Raw genomic sequence first — 24,789 nt, 5'->3', positions numbered from 1 at the left:
TGACTTGGGCAAATTGGATTGTTCACGGATCTGATTAATACTGCATGTTCTCTCTAGGCCCCCTCCAGTGCAACTCTGTGGTCAGATTCTGCCGGAGATTTACCACAGACTCATGCTGGAAGACCTAGAGATTCCTAGGAAGGACACTTCTCCAGGCATTTTGAGGACCTCCGATGCAATTCTGTGGTCAGCGTCCACTAAAACTTGGCCATACAGCCGTGCTGGAGGATTTAGAGATTCCTAGGGAGGTGTTTTCTCAGATAAAAAAGTAGTGTGTTTTTTTATTGGCAGGTTTTCCACATTCACAGGGGTCCTATTCCCCTAACCCCAGTGAATGTGGGAAGGGGGTTCAGGTTCACAGAAACTTACATCTCCATGAGGGCTTGTATTCCCCAAACTCCTTCTCCTTCCCCATCTAATACAGACATTGTTTATTCTTTTCTGGTTGTTGTTGGCTGCCTTCAACTCAACTCATGGCAACGCGGTGGATGAGGCATCTATCTCAAGGACCTCCTATCCTCTACCTCTCTTTTGGGTGCTGCAAGCCCAGGCCTGTCTCTTCCCTGATTGAGTCTAGCAATCTGACTTCTGGCCTCCCACCTTTCCTAGTGTCATTTTTTCTTATGATGCTTTTCTCGTTATTTAATAGGCTTTAATGTTAGGCATCAATGCAGAGCACCCACTTGAGGCCTTACCCTCAATGCAAACAAATGGTGCAGTGTGTCTTGGGAAGGTCCTTTAGGTCTCATAAAATGCTTATCAGTTCCTGCATTTCCTTCAAGAGCTTCAGCACACCTTTAACAGGGTTAGTTTTATTGCACCTACAGTCAGCCCTCCAGACCCCACCCACCCCCCACGGATGCCAAAAATCACGGGATCTCAAGTCTCATTGTTTTTAATGGTTCTGCACGATGCGTGCAGCCACACTGGCACAGCTGTGCGCACACACTGCCATCCAGGAGAATGGGGCAGGGCCATCTGTGGATGCGCCAATCTGAAGATGGCAAGCCTGTGGTGTATGCACTCCAGAGAACTTAAACGGAATCTACAACCATCTGTATAATTCTTGTCATGAGCCAGTATGGCATAGTGATTTGAGTGTTGGACTGCAACTCTGGAGACCAGGGTCTGATTCCCGGCTCTGCCATGAAACCCACTGGGTGATCTTGGGCAAGTCACATCCTCTCAGCCTCAGAGGATGGCAGTGGCAAACCTCCTTTGATCAAATTGTGCCCAGAAAAACAATGATAGGTTCATCATAGGGTCGCCATGGGTCAGAAATGTCTTGAAGACACACAAGTCTGAGCCCACAGGCATTGTGAATGTCCATTATCACACTCTGCAAGTTATAATAGTGCTTCTCAGGCTCTCTGATGTGGAAAACCAGCAGTTATCTCCTCCCCCCCCCCCCCCACAATTTTCCACAGACCACTAGCAGATTTGTCCTTGTTGGTACATCTGTTTCTTTTCTTGGAAACTCCACAGATCAGCAACCAGTGTTCATGGGCTTGTGTTAATCCAGGAACCACCATTTTTGAGTAGCACCACTTTATTTCTATTCTATGTTTTACTCTTTCTGTTTATATTGTGTTATCCTTAAGTAAGGTACTGTTCCCGATTCCTGTCTTCTCATAGACTTCTATTTTTGCCATTAAGCTTGCTGGTTAGGCCTCCTTTGAGGTGGTTTGTCTTAAGACTACTTAATGTTCTCAGTCACATGCTTGATGCATTTCATCTTAATTCAGAATTTTCCTCCCTGGGCATCTATAATACTTTATAAAACACACAAAGGATTGACTTATTCTAATCCTTATTGGTTGCCAATAATTAATAAAAATCTGCCCCCCCCCAAAAAAAAAAATTGAGCCCTAATTGAAGCATGTGCTGACTTTCTGACAAAATGGCAGAGATTTCCATAAAGTGTAGGAACTCTTGCATCACCTTACATGTAGCTAGCATAATAAACTTTGAATGAATGCATCTTGGAGTTAATTCAAACATAACATCTCCACTGCAGAGTGGAGTTAACTGAAATAGTTTGAATAGAAGCTGTTCATGCAGCATAGCCTGATGGAGGTTATCATGTGATCATGGCCGAAGATGAGAAGTAGGTTCAAGTTAGCACTGGACATTCCTGATAGCAGTAGAGAACCCAGACAACCTCCAGGGACACCTGTCTAAGGCTGTCTACTCCACTATATACTCAATAGATGAAACATACAATGCAAATGGTTATTAACTGTATGTTAATACTAGCTTTTCAGAAGTTGGCAGAACTAACCTATGAAGTAAAAATTACATTCACATTTGTTTTTCATTTCTGAGAACTTTTCTCAGTCATGCCAGACAAACCTAATCTCTTTCTTTGATAAAATTACCAGCTTGGTAGATGAAGGGAATGCTGTGGATATAGTATATCTTGATTTCAGTAAGGCCTTTGACAAGGTTTCCCATGACATTCTTGCAAACAAGCTTGTAAAATGTGGGCTAGACAAAGGAACTGTTAAATGGATCTGTAATTGGTTGACCGGCCGAACCCAAAGGGTGCTCAACAATGGCTCCTTTTCATCCTGGAGAGAAGTGACCAGTGGGGTCCCACAGGGCTCTGTCCTGGGCCCAGTGCTATTCAACATCTTTATCAATGACCTGGATGACAGAATTGGGAGCATACTTATCAAATTTGCAGATGACACCAAATTAGGAGGAATAGCTAATACCCCAGAGGACAGGATCAAGTTTCAAAATGACCTGAATAGACTAGAAAGCTGGGCCAAAGCTAACAAAATGAAATTCAACACAGAGAAATGTAAGGTATTGCACTTAGGGCGGAAAAATAAAATGCACAGATATAGGATGGGTGACACCTGGCTGAATGAAACTACGTGTGAAAGGGATCTAGGAGTCCAAGTAGACCACAAGTTGAACATGAGTGAACAGTGTGATGCGGCAGCTAAAAAGGCCAATGCTGTTTTAGGCTGCATCAATAGAAGTATAGTGTCTAGATCAAGAGAAGTAATAGTGCCACTGTATTCTGCTCTGGTCAGGCCCCACCTAGAATATTGTGTCCAGTTCTGGGCACCACAATTCAGAAAGGACATTGAGAAACTGGAGCGTGTCCAAAGGAGGGCGACAAAAATGGTGAAGGGTCTGGAAACCATGCCCTATGAGGAACGACTTAGGGAGCTGGGGATGTTTAGCCTGGAGAAAAGAAGGTTAAGAGGTGATATGATAGCCCTGTTTAAATATTTGAAAGGATGTCATATTGAAGAGGGAGCAAGCTTGTTTTCTGCTGCTCCAGAGAACAGGACCCGGAACAATGGATGCAAGCTACAGGAAAAGAGATTCCACATGAACATTAGGAGGAACTTCCTGACAGTAAGGGCTGTTCGACAGTGGAATGCACTCCCTCGGAGGGTGATAGAGTCTCCTTCCTTGGAGGTCTTTAAACAGAGGCTGGATGGCCATCTGTCAGGGATGCTTTGAATTGGATTTCCTGCATGGCAGGGGGTTGGACTGGATGGCCCTAGTGGTCTCTTCCAACTCTACGATTCTATGATTCTATGATTCTATGATAATCAGATACTGAGTATCTGATCAGATCTGTGCATGCAAATCTATTGTCTAGTATAATGGAAACAAATGGCATATGCAGATCTTGCGAAAGACTACAGATGCATTCAAAAACAAGGTATTCAGAAGACGGAGTGTTAGATATACTCCTTGATTGCTGTTTGGTCTACTACTTACTATATGACTCTGTAATATAGACAGTTTGCCTGATGGTCATGTCTCAAGGCAGACACCCTGGCTTATATCAAAGCAGAATATGTACTATATTGCAATGCATTTATGTACTGCTGTGCAAAAGGAATTTCCAGTAGTCTGTATTCAGGTAATGTTCGTATTGCTACCTGAGGCATTTTTAATGCTAGTGTTGTTCTGCTGTGGAGGTAGTTTCATTGAATTGGGAAAAAAGAGTAGCTCAGACCACTGGCACTTGATTTTCACAGGCTCCCTTGGTGACTGCAAGCCAGTGTAGATGCCCAACTGTTCTAAATTAAGTTAGGAAGCAGTTACAGTTATTCGAAGCATCTTCTTGCTTTGTGCAGCCAGTTTGCTTGGTCTCGTAGGTTTAGAGGCCATGGGGAATAAACATGATCACCTGATACTTTTGAGACCATATTTCAGAACAGGGAAAAAACTAGTGGGTGGGGGAGGAACTTGTAGCTCTTCAGATTCTGTTCTCTCAGTATGGTACACAAGGCAGGTCTATTTCCCATCAATCCAGTTCAGTTTGGCAATTCATCAGGGATGATGGGAGCATCAGAGTACAAAGATGTTGATGCTGTAGTGTGTTAGAAATCACAGAGCAGTAGTGTTACTTCCTTTTTTTGGCATACTGATTTGTTTTGGGTTTATGTAACCTTTTGGTAACTAGCCATGAAAATTAAACGTCAGGTCAGAAAATGTTTAGTTCCCTTCATTCTGGTATGAAATTACTGATATGTTTATTGCTTATTGTATTACCTCACCAATTCTTCAGGAGTAAATTTTATGTGTTAATATAAAGATGCATGTTGATGTTGGATATCACTTTTTCCAAAATTCAGTGGTACAAAGGTTTTGTCTCTGAATCATGCTTGCTAAAATTGCAAGAGAATCCCCCCCTTAACTCTTTCGATAGTACTTTCAGTCAAAAACGGAATTGGGTGTGGATAACACATGCAGAGGAAATGAAACTTAAAAGTTTCATGAGAGAAACTGATAGTAAATGTCAGTTTCTCGTAAAACGAGTACAGTATTAGAAACTTCTTACAATATACAGTGGTTTACTTGTGTTAGGCAAATTGATTAAAACTTATTTTGCCTTTGTTACAGTTTTGGCAAAAAACTCACAATATGATTTAAAGTAAATTATTCCCACTTTTCAAAATCAGGTTTCTTTCACTGCATTAAGTAGTTAATTGTTACAACGTTCAGACAGGATAAATGTAAAATTTCCCTTTTCAGAGTTAAATATTTATAGGAATTTAACTATATAGAGTTCATATTTTTGTTTATTACACTTGCTAAGTAGGCTATGAAGTGTTTCAGGCTAAGTGGAGAGAGATTAGAAAAATGAACGGCTGCTGCCATGCTTCACCTCAGTGACTGTATCAAACGAATGGATAAGAGAACAAAGTGAACAGTCACAGCCATCATCTGCAAGTGGGCATACCTTATACTAGATTATTGATGGTGGTAGTGGTAAATTAGCTTTTACAGCAGTGTGGTACAGTATTAGGAGGAGGGGATAGTTGGATGAAGCAGGAAGAACATATATATATATATATATATATATATATATATGAGGAAATATAATAGTGTGGGCGGGGCCTGTGCTCCTGGGACTCCTCGTCTCCAAACAAATAATGCCCAAACAAACGCACCATGCACGTGTTGCAGTGCGGAGAACTTTTAATAGTGCAAGAAGGAAAACGTCAAGGTCTTCAAACAATAATGAAACAATCCACTGTTGGTACTGACGGCTGCTGGGAAGGGGAAAAGTTACTTCACTTTGCACTCCTCCCTTTCTCAACCATCTCAAACTCTCCATCCTCCTTTCTCAGTGACTTCCAACTCTGCTTTCTCAAAGGGAATATAATGGGAACAGGAAAATGTTAACAGAAATTCATTATTTGTTTTCACATTTGACTAGCCTACATTTTTTCCCCAAGCTACCCACACCTATCCTTTGGATTCTGAATGAAATCCATTGTCATGCTAGGAGAAATCTGATGATGCAGTGGGACTTTCTTTCCTACCTTTCATCACTGAAGCCCTCTGGAGTGCCAAAATAATCTGCACTGGGGTTGGAGCAGACTGTGAGGATCTATCTGAGCTTTAGGTAGAAAGGGGGACTCTTCCAATCCAGTTAATAGAAACTATTATTTCAGCCGACTAAAAATTGAGTACCTCTCGGCTCTTTTATGGTTGGTGGTAGGCATAACTTTGATGAAATTGTTGTAGCTACTTTGAGTCCATATGAGTGGAGTATAACACTTAATATTCCACATGAATTGATTATTAGATTTGAAATTGTGTGCTCATTGAAGTAAGTGATAATTTTCAGAAAGTACTTGCCCTTTCGCTACTGTGATGCTGCTTTATGAGTGTAACTAAACTTAAAGCTTAATTGATTAAATTGAATAATTACACATACAATATCTGCTACTGGCAGACATATCCCCAAAGCTCTTAATCGTACACATTTTGCCTGCTTAAGCATTTCATTTGATAAAAGCAAAACCATTGTGCGTGCTGTACAGTCGGTCCTTCTTATACACGGATTTTTTATACACGGATTTAAGCATACACGGTTTGAAAATGTTCCAAAAAAGTATAAATTTACCTTGATGTTCCATTTTTTATTAGGGACACCATTTTACTATGTCATTATACTTAATGGGACTTGAGCATACACGGATTTTGTTATACACGGGGGATCTTGGAAGCAAACCCCAGCGTATAACAAGGATCCACTGTATATGCCCATCGGTCAGTGATTGCTGCAGAGTATTTTTTCACTTGCAGTAAGTCTGCATGTGAAACTGATTTTATATGTATACTATAAGAAGAGAATATTGCAGTTTATCATTCTTGAGAAAAGGGAAAATGTAACAGCTGAAAAGAAACAATCTAAAAACTATTCAGGTTTGGAGGCAAAATTGTGTTCCTGTTTGGTAGATGATTAGAACACCGAGGGGCGAAACAGACAGCCCCTTTGCGCTGGCTTGGGGGTATCATCAGAGCGCAGCACTTAGACACCGCACACTCTGATGCCACTCCCAAGCCGGCATTACGCCGCACACCCAACCACATGGATGGTCCCTGCTCCTGCTGCATGGTGTTTATACACCACAGGAGTGTTAAAGAATCGCAGCGGCAGCAGAAAAAACGGCATTTTGCAGGCTCAAAAGGGAGCGGCATTTTGCCGCTTCTTTTTGTGCTGGCAAAAGCTGGGTTGGGGGCAGGGCATGAGGTTGCTGTGGTCCCGACCAGGCATTCAAAGGGGCAGCAACAAGCTGCCCCTTCAGGGCCATCTGCTTAGGCCCTTAGTTGGTTCTGTTTCACAGAATAGAGTTAGACAATAATAGATTTTCTCAGCACCCTGGATGCCCTAGGACCAGTTTTTCCTTTCCTTCCTGTGCTGTTCTAGGCCTGGTGTATTTGGGGTTTCTAAAAAAAATAATAATTCGTGGTTAGACAAATGGCCTTTCCCAGTAATAAAACAAGGGATAGAGATCCCAAAACATGGCAAAACTCTGTCCTATTCCTTGTGGACCATTTTCAGGAACAAATACTGATTTATTTATTTGTTTTATATTGGGAGGTGTGAAGTCTTTCCTGGTCCAACCTGGGATGGAGGCACCCACACCTGGCTCACTGTCACTGGTGAAGTTTATCAAGTTGGTAAACTGACAGACTTCCCCACCCTGGAATCCCCCAAATGTTGTGTTAGGTGACAGTTCTCATTACCCCAACCAGAAAGTCCAATGGCTGTGCTTGCAGGGGTGTTGGGAATTACAGTCCAGCCCATCTATTAGAGCAGAAACTTGCTCTACCCTGTGCATCACACTGGTTGTGAGATTAATATACCTCCTATCTGAATAGTAAATTGGATACTTCCAAAAAAATTTCTCAGAAGCTGTGAAGTATTAAGGTAACTGAATGGATATGTTAAATAATTACTTCACACATACCTTATGTCTTTCTCCTTCGAAGGAAATCCCACTCAATTTAGTGTGCTTAGTTCTGGTAAGCATGCTGACTATTTTCACTCTCCCAGCATCTAAAAAGAGGAAACAAACCTCTTTCTGATAATGTGCATTTTCACTGTGTGGTGCAGTTCTTTCCATTATTACAGTTTGAGTTTGGTGACCTTGATTTGGGTCATTTAATAGAGTGTTCCTATCTGCAAGCATTTTTTTTAAAAAAATACTTGCTCCAAACATGTAAAATTGGCTTAATTACAGGTTTTGAGTTGGAAACATAGTGAGACGATGTCCTTTTGTTGCACAAATTGGCATGTAGGCTATAGTACTATTCAAGCCTAATGTGAGTGCTTAACTCTGATTGATTTGACAAAAAATCAGCTGGATCTGTGTTTAAAATAGAATGCTACCTTCTGTCATTTAAAGTGTTTTCAGAAACCTTTTTCTAAGAACTGTGCCATATTAACATTGATTCTTATCTTAACAGCAAGGTATTGGCCGACCAAGTGTGTACCATGCTGTTATTGTCATCTTCCTTGAATTCTTCGCTTGGGGCCTGCTCACAACACCCATGCTTACAGTAAGTTTTCTTACCTAGAGATCTTCAATATAATTCAAATAACCATTAATAACCATTTGGAATTATATAGTTGGCTCTTTATATCCACAGGGGCTCTGTTCTGGACCTCGTCCCACCTCCTGGTGGATAGCAAAATCAATGGGACCTCAAATCCCATTATTCTTAATAGTGGTGCAATGTGTGGATAACCGCATTGGTGTGGCCATGTGCATGTGTTGCCATTGAGGAGAATGGGGCTGGACCATCCACACAGTCTCCAATCTGCAGATGGCAGTCCACAGATGGGAAGCCCATGGAACGGGAGAGCCAACTGTACTTGGTTACCGGCATTTTGCACAGATCTGCCATAATGCTTTGGAATGTGTTTTGTACCAATCTACGAAAATCTCATAACTGCTGACTTCATCGAAAACTCCAGATGTGTGGTAGCTCACTTCTTCAGTATAGTGCTCATTGCCACACAATAGAGGGAAATACAAGTTATAGTAAAAATACTGCATAGTATTTTTTTCATGGTAGAAAACATTACCTATCTGGTGAACTGTGACAGTACAGTGTGCCCGTGCCATGTGCGGATGCATTTTATGCAGCTTCAAGCTTACGCAGAAGCTGCGTGGGGAGGTAAGCAATGGCGCGTGCCTCGCACCTCCACATGCCCACGCCTCATAATCACCTATGAGGCTCGAGCATAGGCAGATTTTCCCTTACACGGGAGGATCCGGAACGGATCCCCCGTGTAAGGAGAGGGCCCGCTGTACAAGGTATTCTGTAAATTGTGTTCCTTGACATGCACAACTTGTGGAACAAATTATAGTAATGTTTTGATGGAAGAAGAAGGGCACCAAGATCCTGGATGGGTTTAGCTGGTTCTTGTTGCCATTTAGCTCATCTCCTTGCTTCTTTGACATATGACTTCATTAAAAGGAAAGACAAACCCATGAAGCCATTATTTGGCTGAAAAACAGCCATTTGGTTTCTCATTTTTTTAGGACTATCTCAGGAAGACATTCTATCTATTAACTACTTAAAGACTGTAAATAATCTAACTATCCTGACTTGCTTATTTTTCCTTTCTTCCCTTTTATATTGCCTTGGTTAGCTTGCAAGCCATTATTCTAAGTTGATAGCATTCTGTATATGTAATGAGTGATGTATATAGTAGTATTGTTGGAAGAGAAGTCACAACTTGGGTTTTACACGTCACACTGAATAGTGTATAGAAAATATAACAACCATGGATGTCCAAATATGCCCAGTAAGATTCATGAGGGATTAGTGTGTATGCAGAAGTGGAACTAATGTGTATAAGTCTTGGACAGAATTACTGACAGAGTAACCTTTGAACTGATGCTTTTAGGCATAGTGTTAAATTAACCTTCCAAAGTGGAAACCCCAAAGTTTTGACTTTAAAGTAAGTTTTGCTATTGATAGTACTGCTAAACATTGGAAGATAATACATCTGATTACCTTTGAAAGTTTTATATTAAGTACACCAAACATATCCTTTAATTTTTGTGGAAACCCCCCCCCCCTCCCCCAGGACAGTAGCATACCTGCTTTCTACTTATATTTACATGTATTGGCTTTTGTTCGCTGGTAAATTTGAATTTAGAATGTGATGTACAAGGAACCAGAGTGGTGTAGTGGTTTGAGCATCGGACTGTGACTCTGGAGACAAGGATTGGAATCCCGGGTCAGTCATGGTTAACCTTGGGAAAGTCACATTCTCTCAGCCTCAGTGGCAATGGCAAACCCCCTCTGAAGAAACTTGCCATCCCTGTGATATGTTTGCCTTAGGGTTGCCATAAGTTGGAAATAACTTGCCAAGGCACACAACAACAATAAATATGATGCACAGGAATGAAATGCATGTAATTAATCTTTAAAGAATCACAATGAAAGCATATATTGAAAATTCTTCAGTTTTCTATCCCATTTCTTTTTAATGCTCACTTCTTTTAAAGATCAGCTGAGTTTTGGAGGCATACAGCTTTATCAGAACAGGGGTTCTGGGGGCCTTTCACACTATACAGTATTCCACTTTAACATCCATGGCTCCATCCTATGGAATCCTGAGATTTACAGTTTAGGGAGGGTTATTTAGAATTCTCATCTCTGTTGCCTCACCGAACTAAAAACATAAGGATTCTGTAGGATGCAGTCATGGCAGTTAAGTGGAATCACAGTGCTATAATTTGTAGAGTGAAAGGACACCTGGAGGTTCTCTTTTGATGTTTTAGACTCCTGCCTAGGGGCTGTACACCTAATAGTTAACATAAAATAAGTTTTGCAGTGCACCTCTCCCCTCCCCAGCTCCCTGAGAACCCTGATACAAAATTGGCTGGCTAAAAGGATAGACAGTTTGACTTGGTATAGGAAGTTTTCTGTGCTCCTAAATAGATGTTAAAAGGCCAGGTTTCAATTTAAAGATATATAAACAGTTTAAAAATTGTAACAATAACCTAAAAATATTTTTATCATATATTTTTTCATGAGAGCACTACTTAGTTTCTATTCTTCAATTCAGTATTGTCACATTTTTAGAGACTGGAATGGTGGGTAGACTATATTTAAATAAATAGCATCTTTATGCCCTTATTAAATGGGAAAATAGCCTTTGGTTAGAAACTGTTGAGATGTTTAAAAACATTAAAGCTAATTTGGGCAACTATTCAAACAATGCTGCTGTTTAGTTTTGGGGATATACTTATGATACATACATTTTGTCACAATTAATTCTGTAACACTGGTTGATAACTGCCTAGGTGGCTTAGTCATTATAGTGGGTTGGATCCTAACTTGCACTCAATGGAGTTTTGATGACACTAGAGGAAGGAATGAGGAGGATGATTTTTTTGCCTCCCAGTTTTCTTTGCTCTCTTAAAACCCTCCTTCCACATTGTTCTTCCAGTGGGGAACCTCCTCTGGGTTCTGGTTTCCTCTATGAATGGAAGGAATCCTTCTGTTTATGGATGACAAAATCTGGCTTCAGCCTTATGCAACTATTTTTTGCAGTGGTTAAGTATCTTATTTTATTCGAAGGTTTTAATAAGAAATATTTCTTTTTTAGGTTTTACGTGAAACTTTTCCTCAGCATACATTTCTAATGAATGGCCTCATCCAGGGAGTTAAGGTAAGAATGGTTTGAAGAGTGTACCATTTGTCACAGTTCTTGTATATTGATGTTTGGGTCAGTAATAGGCAGAGGAACACAATGCTTTGGAGCGGCCAGTATTACATGTGTGATGGAAATAGTGCCAAAGTAGACATGGGTCTTAAGGATTCATTTTTCTGACTTGTTTTAAAAAGAAACATGTCGCAGGTTATATGTATTTAAGTTATTAAGTTTACATTCTTGTACATAAACTTACCTGTTAGTAAGTCCAGTTGATTTCAGTGAGGCTTACTTCAAAGTTGATATGGCTACATTTTCCAGTAATAAGTAGTTTCTAGAAAACAGATAGTAAGCAGTGGATTGGATAGAGCCAGTTCATCCTGAACTGGTAGTTAACTGGGTTAGGATGAAGGAAAAAGTTACTATCTAAACTGCATTACATTTGCACACTACAGAATGGTATAATTTACATTATGCTAGAGGAACAGAGTAAGGAGACTGGCAAGGAAGCACCAATGCTTGTTTGAAAGTACATTTTGTTTTGTTTATTGTAATAGAATATATTACTGTGACATGTGTTTTTCTTTGTTGTAGTATCATGATGAGTCTAGAAAGATTCTGCTGAAACATCTCTTCCAAACTAATTCAAGATGCCATGTACCTTTCGTTCTTAAGACTCCCTCTGTAGTTAAGATTCTGTGTAGACTTTGTAAATATTAAGCAGTGTTTTAAAAAAACAAAATGAATAGTATTGTTTTAAATCTGCAAAGAAATATTCCATAATTTGTAGAGGGACAAAGAACAATATGAAAATTGGGGACTACAACTTATTTTAAAATACAGTTGCCCCTCTGTTTTCACGGGGGATCTGTTCTGGAACACCCCCCCCTCCCAAAAAAAGGATATTCGCCTGTATTCAAGCCCCACTGGCTTGAATGGCAGCATGTGCCTGTGGGCACCCTATTTTGTCCCCCTCACAAAGGACGCAGACTTCAGGTCTGTGAAAATGGAGGGGGGACTGTATTATTCTCATGATACAGTGCACATAATGGGTTTGTGGAACATTTCTCATTGACATAAGTCACTGTGTTGATTCCCTGATTTCATGCCTTCTTGTAAATATGGTCCATAGACTTGGAGAACTTTACAGGACACTCTAGATGTAGCACTGGAGGCTACAGAGTAAATGGGAATCATTAAAAAAAGCCTCTGCCTTTCACTCTTCTATTGGATCACAGCCTTCCATTTGTGAAATGGCTGTTCTCAAGCCAGACCAATATGCTTACAAACTGTAAAATGAAAGGGGGTAGACAGGCGTTTCAGGTCTTCCTTTGGGAAAGTACCTGCTAGGAAATAAATGTATGCAGCAAGAATTGTTTGTACTGGGGTAAAAGTTACAGTGGTGGATCTTGTGGGTTTTTTTCTTTCTTTCATCCCAGCTGAATCTTCTTTCCTTGCTTGTAGGAGTTCACATTTAAACACTTATTTTCTTGTTGACCTCCTATCTCCTGAGGAAAGGTGCTGCTTTTATTTTGATGTAGGGCTTTCCAGCAATAATTATGTGTGAATACATGACACCATCTTTAATTCTGTTGCTACCAGTAGTGACGTTAATGAAACCAGCATAAACTTCACAAGTTATGAAGCTATGTTGGAAATTGTATTTATTTATCTAGGGCAAAATTCTTTGAAAAGCTATCACAAAGAGCAAGTAAAATGAAAAACATAACCACCACCACCCCCGCCACACACACACACACACACACACACGAAAACCAGGATCTTGTGTTCTTGCCACATTCTTTTGTGCAAATCTAACCTGATCTCACAGAGAGATAAAATGGTCATGAATCTCTACTTAGTTTGCCTGTTAGCTATAGTTCAGAGTTTAATAGTTGCACTAGGCTTATTTTCACTACTGTATTGTAGTCTTCTAAACTAGACTTCTAGTCCTATAGACCTTCTCGTCTAGTCTAGTCTAGTCTAACCATCAGCTGTTTTTGTAGCAAAAGTTAATTTAAAAAATATTTTCTCTAGTTTGATGGGTCAAAAGCTGAGTTTCTGGCAGCATGCAGTGCTGCTATTCCCGGCATGGTATACCTATCATTGTAGTTGGCATGGCTCTTTACTCCTACTCCCCAGCCCTGGGGGAAAGCGTCGCTTGCTTTGCATGGCTGGGGTGTGTGTATATAAGAGGTTCTTTGCCTCCCAATATCTTCTCCAGTGCAGTATACTAAAATGTTTTTGGTGTTTGCGTGTACAATATAATAACAGGAATAAAGAGTAATAAATATATTGTTATTCTATATTCTACTCCTACTCCTGTAAAAACCTCGTAAGTCCTTTACTCCTACTCCCTAGCCCTGCTATAAAGTCTGAGTTTATAAATATTGAGAATTGTGTGAGAATTGTCAACAGCATGATGATTCAGTGCAGTCCAAAATGTATGTGATACTGTGTGTAGGGATTTTACTCTTCAGAAGAAACTAATTAGAATTATGAAAAGTTTGGATGTCCAGAAAAGGAATGATTTCACAAAAGTTCAGGGTTTTCTAAGGAGTGTGAATGAATGATTAGAGAAGGAGATGGTGGGTTGGATCCAAGCATGCCACTTGTAGGACATAGGGCATTTTGGGTGTGGGCGGATGCATGCACGCATGCATGTGTACATGCAGAGAAATTATTTTCATTCATCCCCACTGCCCATGTGTTTCCATAATAAGCTCTGGCAGGTTGGAGAAAATGTGTACCAGCTTGGAAGGTTATGATGGAACTGAAAGAGATTCAGTAGAAATTGGCAACTTTATCTTCTTCCAGTAGGACCATGCATTTAATCTCCAGGTCTTCTATTTGTAGAAGAGCAAGTGTGAATTTAAACCTTTATAAAGGAAACTTAAAATTGCTTTTGTTGAGGTTCTTGTTGCATCTTCCTGTTTTTCTCTTAAGGTGGAATATCTCAACCAGGCAGGGCCCGTGTAACCTAAGCAGACATAGAATATAACTATGTTCCATATGAAATCTGTCTATTTCATGTTTGCATCAATATCATGTTTGAAAGTTAAGAACCTGTGATGCTGGACCTTTGCTTAGAATCCTAGGAATTGCAGGTGTTGGAGGGCCTGAGACTGTTGATTTTCTTGTCTGAGTAATTCTTAAAAAGTTGAAAATAACTGTCACTGACACACACTGAGGTGTAGAAAATGTAGAATTCGAAAATATTCTAACTGCATGTCAGAGTGTGGTATTGATATTGTCAACTGTTATTTGCTGGCTCTTTATGCAAAGAAAAGAATGTTAATTTCAGCCTGTTCAAAATCATTAGGACACTAGCAGTTAGAGCAACCGTGAGATTGGCATTATGCTACTTAACTAAGAGTTGCATTAGTTTCCTGCCAGACAGTTGAAGTAATCTGGTATTGCAGCAATGCGTAACAGATTTGGCAGACTTTATACATTAGATGTCTTAACAGTTCCTCTCATGTTACTTGTGCTTCAGAATGTAAGTAAATAAATGGCTACTTTGTCTCCAGGGAGAATTTGTGTGACTGTTCAGAAAAAAAATGTATTTTTTTCCATGTTATGTTTATTAATTTTATACTGGAGGGGGAAGGTTTGCAGTCCATCTTTAAACAGAAAGTGTAGTACAACTTTTTTGAGATGAGGGGTTGAGGGGAAATTTAGGAAATTAGATCAAAAAGATTAAAAAGCTTTTTTTAAGTGTGAAAAGGTCTGATCTTCCTCATGTATAAAGTAGGCCATATCTGCAGTGGTTTGGCCCTCTCCTTCAGATGGGAAAAACATCAAGTGTTCAAGTATATTACTCAGTGGGTGGCAATGTGTGCACATTTGCCTTATTGCACCTGTGAGTGCACACTGCCACTGGCTAATATGGAGCAGGACAGTCTGCTGAGCTCTAGTCCGCAGATGGCTAGCCTTCCTATGCAGCGGACTCACTGTATAACAGGATAGCAACTGGATTAACACTTTAGTTGCAAACTAGGCTTGATAAATATGGGGGTTGCTCTTAACTCTAATTATAATGTTGTAGGGCTGCTTTCGGGACATGGTGGTTTAGCAGTTAAGATGCTGACTCTGATGATCACAAGGTTGGCAGGTCGGCAGTTCAAGAACCAAGTGCCACGTGATGGAGTGAGCTCCAATCAGCAGTCCCAGCTTCTGCCAACTTAGCAGTTTGAAAGCATGTAGAAATGCAAGTAGATAAATAGGTACCATTTATATATAGTGCATTCCATGCAGTCATGCTGGCCACGTGGCCATGGGGGGGGTCATTTTTTATAATGTTAGCCCCCTTGGCTTAGTAACGGAGATGAGCACCGTCCTTTACAGTTGGGACACGACTAGGCAATCTTGTCAAAGGGGAGCCTTTACCTACACTCAGGACTGCTTTTATTTTTATTTCATATTTTGTTCATTATATCAATTGGTAATGTGCCATCCAACAACTTAATATCTTGTTCCTTTTCTTTAATATTTACCCTAGTTCATTCAAGAAAAAACCTGGGATTCCATGAGCTATTTAGTTTTAGGCAGAGATTTGAGTTTCAGATTACTCTGTTGTTAAATAATGCCAAAAGTAGGCTCAAGTGGAAACTAAAGGGAACTGCAGATCTGGCTTTTAATGTTTTTGGTAGGGGAACATTTTTTCCCAGTCTTGTGCTAGCTTGCACATAATTAGTGAAATATAGCATCCATTCATATGCTGCACTGAATTATTTTTGCCTTTTACCCCTCTTTGAACTGGATGTTGGAGGCTTGTACATGAAAGCATGCATCGGCTTTTGCTTACATACCTTCGTTTTCAAAGAAGAATTTTAAATTGCATAGTATGTTGAAAATGGTTGCAATAGTCAAGATGGAGTTTATGCAAAATGTTATCCATGCACCAACCTTACTTTAATGCAGCAGTGCTCAGGGAAACAACTTGGTTGTTTTTTTTTAATTTTGCATTTTCCTTTCCCCTTAGAAAACAGTCGTGGATGTTCTTATTTTTTATCTTGTAACTTAGCATACTGTTCTCAGTTTGTGTGTGAAATTTCATTCCCGTATCTCAGTGTTCAGCACAGTTACTGCATTACAAACATAAAGATCCGTGGGCAGAGTAAAGCAGAGATGTACAACTGTGGAAGGCTCAGGGGCTCCATTAGCTCCCAAGGAGACCATGGAGGACCACGCTGCTGCCTGCCAAAAACTATTTTTTGTCCCCAAATGCCCCACAACACCTTATAGGTGGCATGGGGTGTGTGTGTGTCATTTTTGCCATGTTTTTTGTGAGGCCCTGGATGATTTTAGACACAGGGGAGACTTTTGTAAAATAAATAGGAAATGACCACTATAGTTCCAGTTTTAAAGCTTCCTGGACCTAAAAGGGTATGAGAGGCAAAACATGGCAAAAATGCACAACATGGTGAAAATGAACCCCAAGCCCCCCTAGATAATATTTTAAAGCATATTTTGATGATTCGTTTTACCCCTGGGGGCTACACATGGCCTGCAAGACTCATTTTGCTTCCATTAAAACAACATAGCTGGTCTCATAATTTGTTGGCAACATCTGGGTCATAGATAAAACACCAAACCAAGGAAAGACTTAGAACATGTATGCAGTATATAAAACAAACATGAGATCTTTTTAATTATTTACTAAATGCAATCAAACAAGTTAAATTGGATTTCAGTGTTTTTATGGTTTTGTGAAGTTTTCCAGAAAATTATATCACTGATTTCTGCTGAAAAATAGCAGCTAACATTTTGTGCACCAGATACAAAAAATTGATGCTTCATGTTTGTGATAAAGTGATACAAGAGGATATGAATACAAAAGGTAATATGAATATGACTAGGCAGCACATTATTAATTATACTAATACCACAGGTTCTTGATGGGATTGTTTTCCCACTGACAACAGAATGGGTGAGGAATGTCAGATTTGGGTAGTTTGTTTTCATTTATATTTGACTTTTGCCACATTTTAGGGTGAGAATAAAGGCCATGATTTCCAAAGTAGCATGTAGTAGCATATGAAGGATCTTCTGTGGTAGCAACCCAATTTTGGAATTTTCTTCTTAAAGAGGTTTAGTTAGTGTCTATGTTCAATAACATTCTTATGCCAGGTTTATTTTGTTTTCCTAGGCTTTTAAACTTCTATTGTTTTTTGTCCATTTACTGTTCCATATCATCCATTGAAAGATTTTGGGATTTTGATTATATATTTTCAAAATTGTGGTGTTTTATTTTAAAACTTTTAACTGTCTTGAAAACCTCTTTGAAAGATGGGATAATTATTATTGGGAGTCACAAATTTTGCGAGTCTTGGGGTTTGGGGGAGAAAATGAAATATTTGGGGCACCTGTTACTTCTTACATTTTTAATGGATAATTTCCAAAGTGTGTTCAGTTTACAGCTTTTGCCATCTCTAGTTCTGTTGTTTGCACTTTGTTTTTGCTCTTTTGCTATGCCTTCCCCATCTGTGTGTAGGGCAGGTTGGTTCCAGGCTCTGGGCCCACTATATTCTGATTTATTGTACAGAGTGATTTTGACTTTGTGACGTTTCCTGCTACTGGGGCCATTTTTATATTATGATGCTAAAAGATGCCACTTTTAATTGAGATGAACTGCATGTCTGATTCTGCTGAGACAGATACTGTACTCCCATTGTAATGAACAGTTTTCTACTTGTTTAGCACCTTTCACATTTGCTATTGTCATGGAAACATCCTTCCTCCTTTGTCCTAGCATATAGCCAAATTTCAAAGGCACTACTCAAGTCTTCAATGTAGCGTGACTAAATTGGCATAACCCGTGTAAAAACTTTATTTCTGTTCTCAGTTTGCTTTCTTATGGACCTTTAAATGGTTCTTTGTTAGTACAGTAGGTGCTTTCCAGAAGATAATACATTTTATGATTACTGTATTGTTTAGATTAAATGGTACACTACAGACATAAGAGGGACCAAAAGAGTAAAAAAATACATTTCTGTTTCTTTCCTAGGGTTTTTTATCCTTCATGAGTGCTCCACTTATAGGTGCTCTGTCTGATGTCTGGGGAAGAAAGTCATTCCTTCTGGTTACAGTTTTCTTTACTTGTGTACCAATTCCATTAATGAAGATAAGTCCATGGTAAGTGGCACAAATGACAGTAGGGTTTTTTGGCATACTGAAGAAACTAGAAGAGTGAGCTCTCAGGAAAAGATAATTGACTTCAGGGAAGTGATTTATCTCAAGGTAGGATCCAATTACTGCTGCTGTGTCCAAGGATCTTGGTTCACTTCTTTTAATTGTGATGTGCAAAATGGAATGTTTGATTATAAAGCTAGTAGAATAATTAAATTGATTATTTTGTTATCGTTTTATAAAAGTCTTTCTGCACTGTTACATTATAACAAATGTCACTTAACTCTACAGGTGGTATTTCGCTATGATTTCTGTATCTGGGATTTTTGCTGTTACCTTCTCTGTGATATTTGCGTATGTAGCAGACATAACACAAGAACATGAAAGAAGCACGGCATATGGACTGGTAAGACAGTTTCTTAAAGGTCTTTGAAAAATCTAGGTGTATGGCTTCATGGATAGCTGGTTTTTTTGTTTTTGTTTTTTGCATTAGCGTGCATAGCACTGATGGATAAGTCTTCATTTTCACAAAAACAGAAGTACCAATAGATAAATTTTAACTGTATGCTGGACAGATAATGTTTGACTATGGTTCATCCAGTTGACTTTGAGCTAGAGAAGAATACCTTCCTTTGCAGCTATAATAAGTTCAGAGCTGATGCAATAAAGAAGAATAGAATCATAGATTTCTTCATTCCTAGGCTCACAGTCAAGAAACCAGAAACTGTATTTGGCAGTCTTCTGAGTCAGGTGTAGGATATCCTATTGTAAGGTATAGAGCTGGATGAGGTTACTTACAAGATTGCTTGTGACTTAGATTCTCTTGGTAAGGCATAGTAAGAATCAGTAATGGCCTATTTCTTGCTTTGGTTGTAAGAAAGAGAGAATGATGTGAAGATACTTGTTTAACTTAATATATCCAAAATTCAAAATTGGCTATTAGGTTGTAGTTCATTCATTAATGTATAAGGCACCAGAACAGCATTTTAGCGTGCGTCTCTAATAGGTCCTTTTTTGTCCAAAAAAAAAAAAAAAAAGACATGTATGTCTCATTGATTTACCCAGCTATTGGCAGATACTGCTGGTTTGTTAGATTGCCTCACACCTCCTGTTGTATTGTGGGATTAGCAGTTTAGGAAGAGGTGTTTAGAATTCTTAGCCAGAGAGCTTTTAGGTCAGCAGAGCAAAAAGGTTCCCTCCCAAAAGACATGGACACTCTCCCAGCAAAGATACACTGAAGAACCCTTTGGTTCTTCACACTGGGAGGAACTAACCCCAGCCACAATCAGTCACTGGAATCTGCCCAGAATTTTTTCCAGAAATAGAATTGAACCTCCTGGCTGGAAAATGTCCCCACCCCAAAAAGAAGAAGCTTAATGTACTTGAGAGTTTAAGGATATTTCTTGATGATTGGAAAATGATTAGTTATTTATGTAGTCACTAACAATGTTAGATTTGTAATTTGTTGTTTACCTAATTTGGTAAGCAATTGACATCTGAAACACCTTAATTGCTACAAGCAGAGATAGCCATTGGTTGCTGACATTCTTAGGGAAGCGTTCATTGATTTCAGTTCTGTAAGGCATATACACCCATCTATCTCTCTCCCATTTTAAAAACTATTTCCCTTTTTTTCTGGCGGGGGCGAGCCTAGAACTATATACAGATGTTGACATGGTAGCAGAATGGGGGTTGCCAGTATAATGTTCTTTGAGCTTTCAGGTTGAAGGAAATCGGGGGTAGGGAGCTGGTCCATGTACTGAAAAAATGGATTACCATGGCGCTAGCATAGTGTATTGGTTTGAGCATTGGGCTGTGACTCTGGAGACTAGGGTTTGAATCTCCATTTGGTCATGAAAACCTGCTGGGTGACCTTGGGCAGATCACATGCTCTCAGCCTCAGAAAATCCCATGATAGATTAATCTTTAAGTCTCTCAGAAATGACTTGAAGGCACACAGTAATAACAACAAACCGTGGATTAGGTTAAGATGTAACTTGGCCTCTAGATTTGGTGTTTGCTTTCTTTTTTTTCACCCTCCAAGTGAAACATTATGATTTTAGAAGGTGCATGCCTTCCTCTGTGAACAAAATGTGAACAGGTGATTTTCCACAGTTTGTCATGAGAACAGTGTTCTGCAGTGATCTTCCCTTGCAGTTTATACTCACTGCCTGAGCTGTTAGTTACTATGAGTTGGCAACAGTAAAAAGGAAATACATTTATTATAACGTGAGCTTTTTATAATGTGAACTTCAGCCCCATTTATCAGATGTATGAAGGTGCATCTGCACAGTTTGGTTAAATGTGGGATTATAGACACTAAGGACAAAGGTATATTAGAAGTATGAGGTATTAAAATTATTGATGCTAACAATATTAGTACTAGCACATATCCAAACTGTTGCAGATAATTCAATTAGTGTAATAAGAATCCATTATCTTGTAATAGTCTGACTATTTCACAGTGATAACAGCAGAATGTGTGTGAAAATGTTGCTTGCAAATCTGCATATACCTTTGAAATGACTGAGAGTATGTAGAAACTTACTCAGAAATAGAAGCCCTTGGCGGGATACAGACGGGCAGGGGAAGACGTCTTGGAGGTGTATTCTGCTGAATACGGAGCCTCCAGACCGCCCGCCCCGGGGGCGTGGCTCAGGAGATGGGGCTTCCACACGGGGGGCAGTGAAGACGCCTCACCTGGGTCCGTTTCGGACCCGCAGTTTCCAAACCGCCGCCTCGGAGGACGCTGCAAAGAGAGAGGCAGCTTCCTCACGGGCGGCCAAAAACGGGGCGCTTTTTTTTCCTTTGCCGGCTGGCGGATGCGCAGCTGCAGCGCTAAGCAGCGGCGGCAGAAAGCTTATGTGCACATTTAAAGTGCCCAAGCCCCTTTAAAACTTTTCCCCCCGCTCTGCCCAAGAACAATGGTGGTCTCCTGCCAGCTGGTGATCAGCTGGTGTTGGCATCCTTGTCCGCTTGCACTTTGCCAGTGTCACCAGCATCATGGATGCCTCCTCTCCTTTGGTCCCCGCGCTCCTGCTGAATCTGCAATGCACAGCCACAGCTGTCTCCGCTGCCACCGCTGTCCCCCTGCCATCCCCCATCACCTCCCTTGTACATATGTAAATATTTACAGTTTTAGCGGTTTTTATTGTTAGGTGAAAATGGCACAGGAATGTGTGTAGGGGCTCACTTTAAAGTCCAAACTTTCCAAGCAGCGCATGCATACATGTTGCTCTAGGGTTAGGGTTAGGGTTAGGGTTAGGGTTAGGGTTACGAGTCTTAAAATGCGCTGCAGTTGTGCTGCAGCTTCCACACCTGCATGGCAGCTGACGCTGCAATTAAAGCCTGACTGCAAACTGCGCATGTTCCAGGACCCCGACTCATTATGTGACGCAGCAGACACGGAGCTTTTAAATGGGCAACTTAAATTAGCGGCGTAGCAATTCTGGCGTACCGTTGCAGCAGCTTACAGACGGAGCTGCGCAGCTGCGCATCAAACGGAAAAAAAGCAGAGAAAAGCAGCACCTTTTTAATGCCGCTTCTTCCCGCTTGGGGCATGCAGGGGGCGTGTTCATGGCGGCATTCAGGTAAGGCCCGTCTGAAGGCTCTACCTTCATGACGTCATGAATACACCCCTTTTTGCCCGTCTGTATCCCGCCCTTGATTCATTTAAGTTTGTTCCTCAAATCTTGAGCCCTGGAATTTCCCCCTCTCCCCTCTCCTTAAAGCATAAGCAGTAACTACTAGAGACAGCTATTCTAAAGATTCTCAAGTTCCTGGAATTCTTTTCCTTCCATGACATTAAGCATTTTTCCTTTGCTGCTATCAGAATTGAAGCATTAAGAAGTCTTTTGTACAGCAGTCACTCAGTGGTAGAAAGTTGCGGAGTGTCTGCATATCTGCCCCTAGTTTTTTTAAAAAAAATAATGGATCCACTCAAGAGTTATAGTGTCACTATAGGAAATACACCTAATTACCAAGTAACAGTAACGTGCTTCTGATGTATTGAAGGTCTGTAGAGACATTTCCCTTGCTGCTTCATTAGTATTTAAGCATCACAGCACCTTCTGCAAAATAAGAGTGGTTACTTGAAAAACACTTTACTTAAAAACATTTTATTGAAGTATTACGCCATTGAGTTTGTAAAAGAGGAAGGTGACTTCTGTAGAGTATTTCACATTATTGAAGTGAACATACATATCATTAAGAAAATCATGTGAACATTCTCAGGATGGTTATCCAACCTTGCTAAGTTTACCATGAGCTACCTGTCCCTATTATTATTTGTCTAGTGCATTAGTGCTTAGAAGATAAAGGTGAATCACAAAGTGTAAATGCACATCTCTTTTCCTTCCCTATCTAATGCCTAATGGTGTTAAAGGGCTACTGAGAAGAGAAAGGGTCACATCTAATAGTTGTGACTGGACTAGACTTGTTGAATCGGTGAGACATGCACTGGTGTTGCTTTAGACTAATCAGACTAACATAGGTGTTTCAGAAATGGGTCTGCTGTAGGTGAAAATAACAGCTGGTTAGACCCACCGGTACTTCAAACATACAGCCTTTGTTGCTAAGTATTGGTAAAATAATGCACAGTATGGTGGCAGTGCCATGAATTTTTGTAGCCATAGTTAGTGTGCAGACAAGTGGAAAATTACAGAAGCCCACATTTCCCATCTTCTTAGGAAACCTTTGTAATGTTTCTTTGTCTGTTAGACTATTTGAGTTTACATATGCTCATTCCAAATTGCAGTACAAAATGTGTTGCCCTATATGAAGATTTTAATTTGATTTCCAGGCTATTTCTACTCTTGCAACAACTGTCCTCTAGTTTTGCATGTCCCTATTATTTCCTAATTTGGACTTCTGGTCGAAGTGCAATTCAATCCATAGTAGACCTGTAGACTTAATGGTGTCCAAATAACCCACTATAAGAAATTGATTCACAGTAATGTGGCATAGGGAAGGGAAAGTGATAAATTTGGAGAAGAAAAGTTCTAGTTTTGATGACAAAACTTGAGCTTGAAACAGAAAAAGAACCAGTGTGTTTGGGGGTGGGGGGTGGGAATAGAACGTGAATATAAAAATATAGACAGTTAAAGGTAAGAAGTTCAAAGGAAATGTGAAGTGAGAAATGAATCTAATATAAAGAACAGAAAAGAGGGAGATGTGATTGAAACTTTGTACTGACTAAATGAGGTAGGTGGCAAAATTATGAACAGGAAAATGAAGCTTTAAAATAGCTAAAAGTTCATAGAGATGAACATTGCAATACTCCAACTTAAGAATGATGAATCATTGTAGTATCAGTTGTAAGGATTGCAGAAATATGAAAGAATTGAAAATGACATGTTTTAGTAGGGAGTAGAATCTGAAAGGGAGCAAATTTTAGCACAGATTATCATTGTTAATATTATTAAAGTACTTCACATTATATAAAACACCATACAAAAGAGAGAATATACAGGGTCGCCTTTATTAAATCTGAGTTAGATCAGTCAACCTTGCCGTTATAACCAGAAGCCAGTGAGAAGGAGCAGTAGATTCTATGGTTTATGCAGAGAAAATGGCTTAATAGAGTGATTTGTAAATTTACAACATAGGAAAATGGTGGTTTAATGGAGAAAGTGTAAGGCTTTCGTCATAGGAGTTCAAAGTTTGCCAAATGACCACTAGCAGTTTATAAACAAGTATTGACCAAAACCCCATTGTTGTTTTTTTCCCTATTCAAACATGGATTATTTATTGTAGTTGGGAATAACCAACAGGATGCCAACCTTGGTTTGTTTCCATAGCCTTAACTGGATTTGTCTGCCAGTATCTCAGCTTATTTAATTTGGTTTTCAGGAAATAATTTATGTTAGGACTATTATGTGCTGCTGCTTAGAAGTAGTGTAAAATTTTAGTAGATTTTTTTTATGAAATGTGATTTGCATTGGTCTGTTTCATCCCGTAGGAATTCATAATGTTCTTCCCAAGCATGCTTAGTGGGAATATCTGTTGCCTTTGTGAGAACTTTCATGTGGGAGAGGTAGGAGGGAGCCATACATTGAAAATGACACTGAATAGTGACCAGGGGACGAGGGACTTAGTACATGAGTTCTAGTTAGGTAGTTTAAAGAATGTGAAGGCAACTGATTGGGCGGGGGCAGCTTTTCTTTCTTTCGGCTGTGCTAGCTAGGGAGCTGCAGGTCAACAAAACTTAG

General features: G+C 39.8%; 1 protein-coding gene across 1 annotated transcript in view; it reads left to right on the top strand.

The window, feature by feature from the left end:
* Positions 1 to 24,789, top strand: part of LOC149323690 (solute carrier family 71 member 2-like) — a 38,527-nt gene that overhangs the window by 1,391 nt on the left and 12,347 nt on the right. Inside the window, exons 2-5 of the mRNA XM_089491054.1 lie at positions 8,242 to 8,334; positions 11,405 to 11,467; positions 18,459 to 18,586; positions 18,872 to 18,986. Of these exons, the coding sequence (XP_089347180.1) occupies positions 8,242 to 8,334; positions 11,405 to 11,467; positions 18,459 to 18,586; positions 18,872 to 18,986 (399 nt within the window). The remainder of the gene's footprint in view (positions 1 to 8,241; positions 8,335 to 11,404; positions 11,468 to 18,458; positions 18,587 to 18,871; positions 18,987 to 24,789) is intronic.

This window comes from Sceloporus occidentalis, unplaced genomic scaffold, assembly GCF_023333645.1.
Source record: "Sceloporus occidentalis isolate IW3139 unplaced genomic scaffold, rSceOcc1.0.p SCAF_1, whole genome shotgun sequence".
Taxonomy (NCBI): domain Eukaryota; kingdom Metazoa; phylum Chordata; class Lepidosauria; order Squamata; family Phrynosomatidae; genus Sceloporus; species Sceloporus occidentalis.
This window is presented reverse-complemented; position numbering and strand designations above follow the sequence as displayed.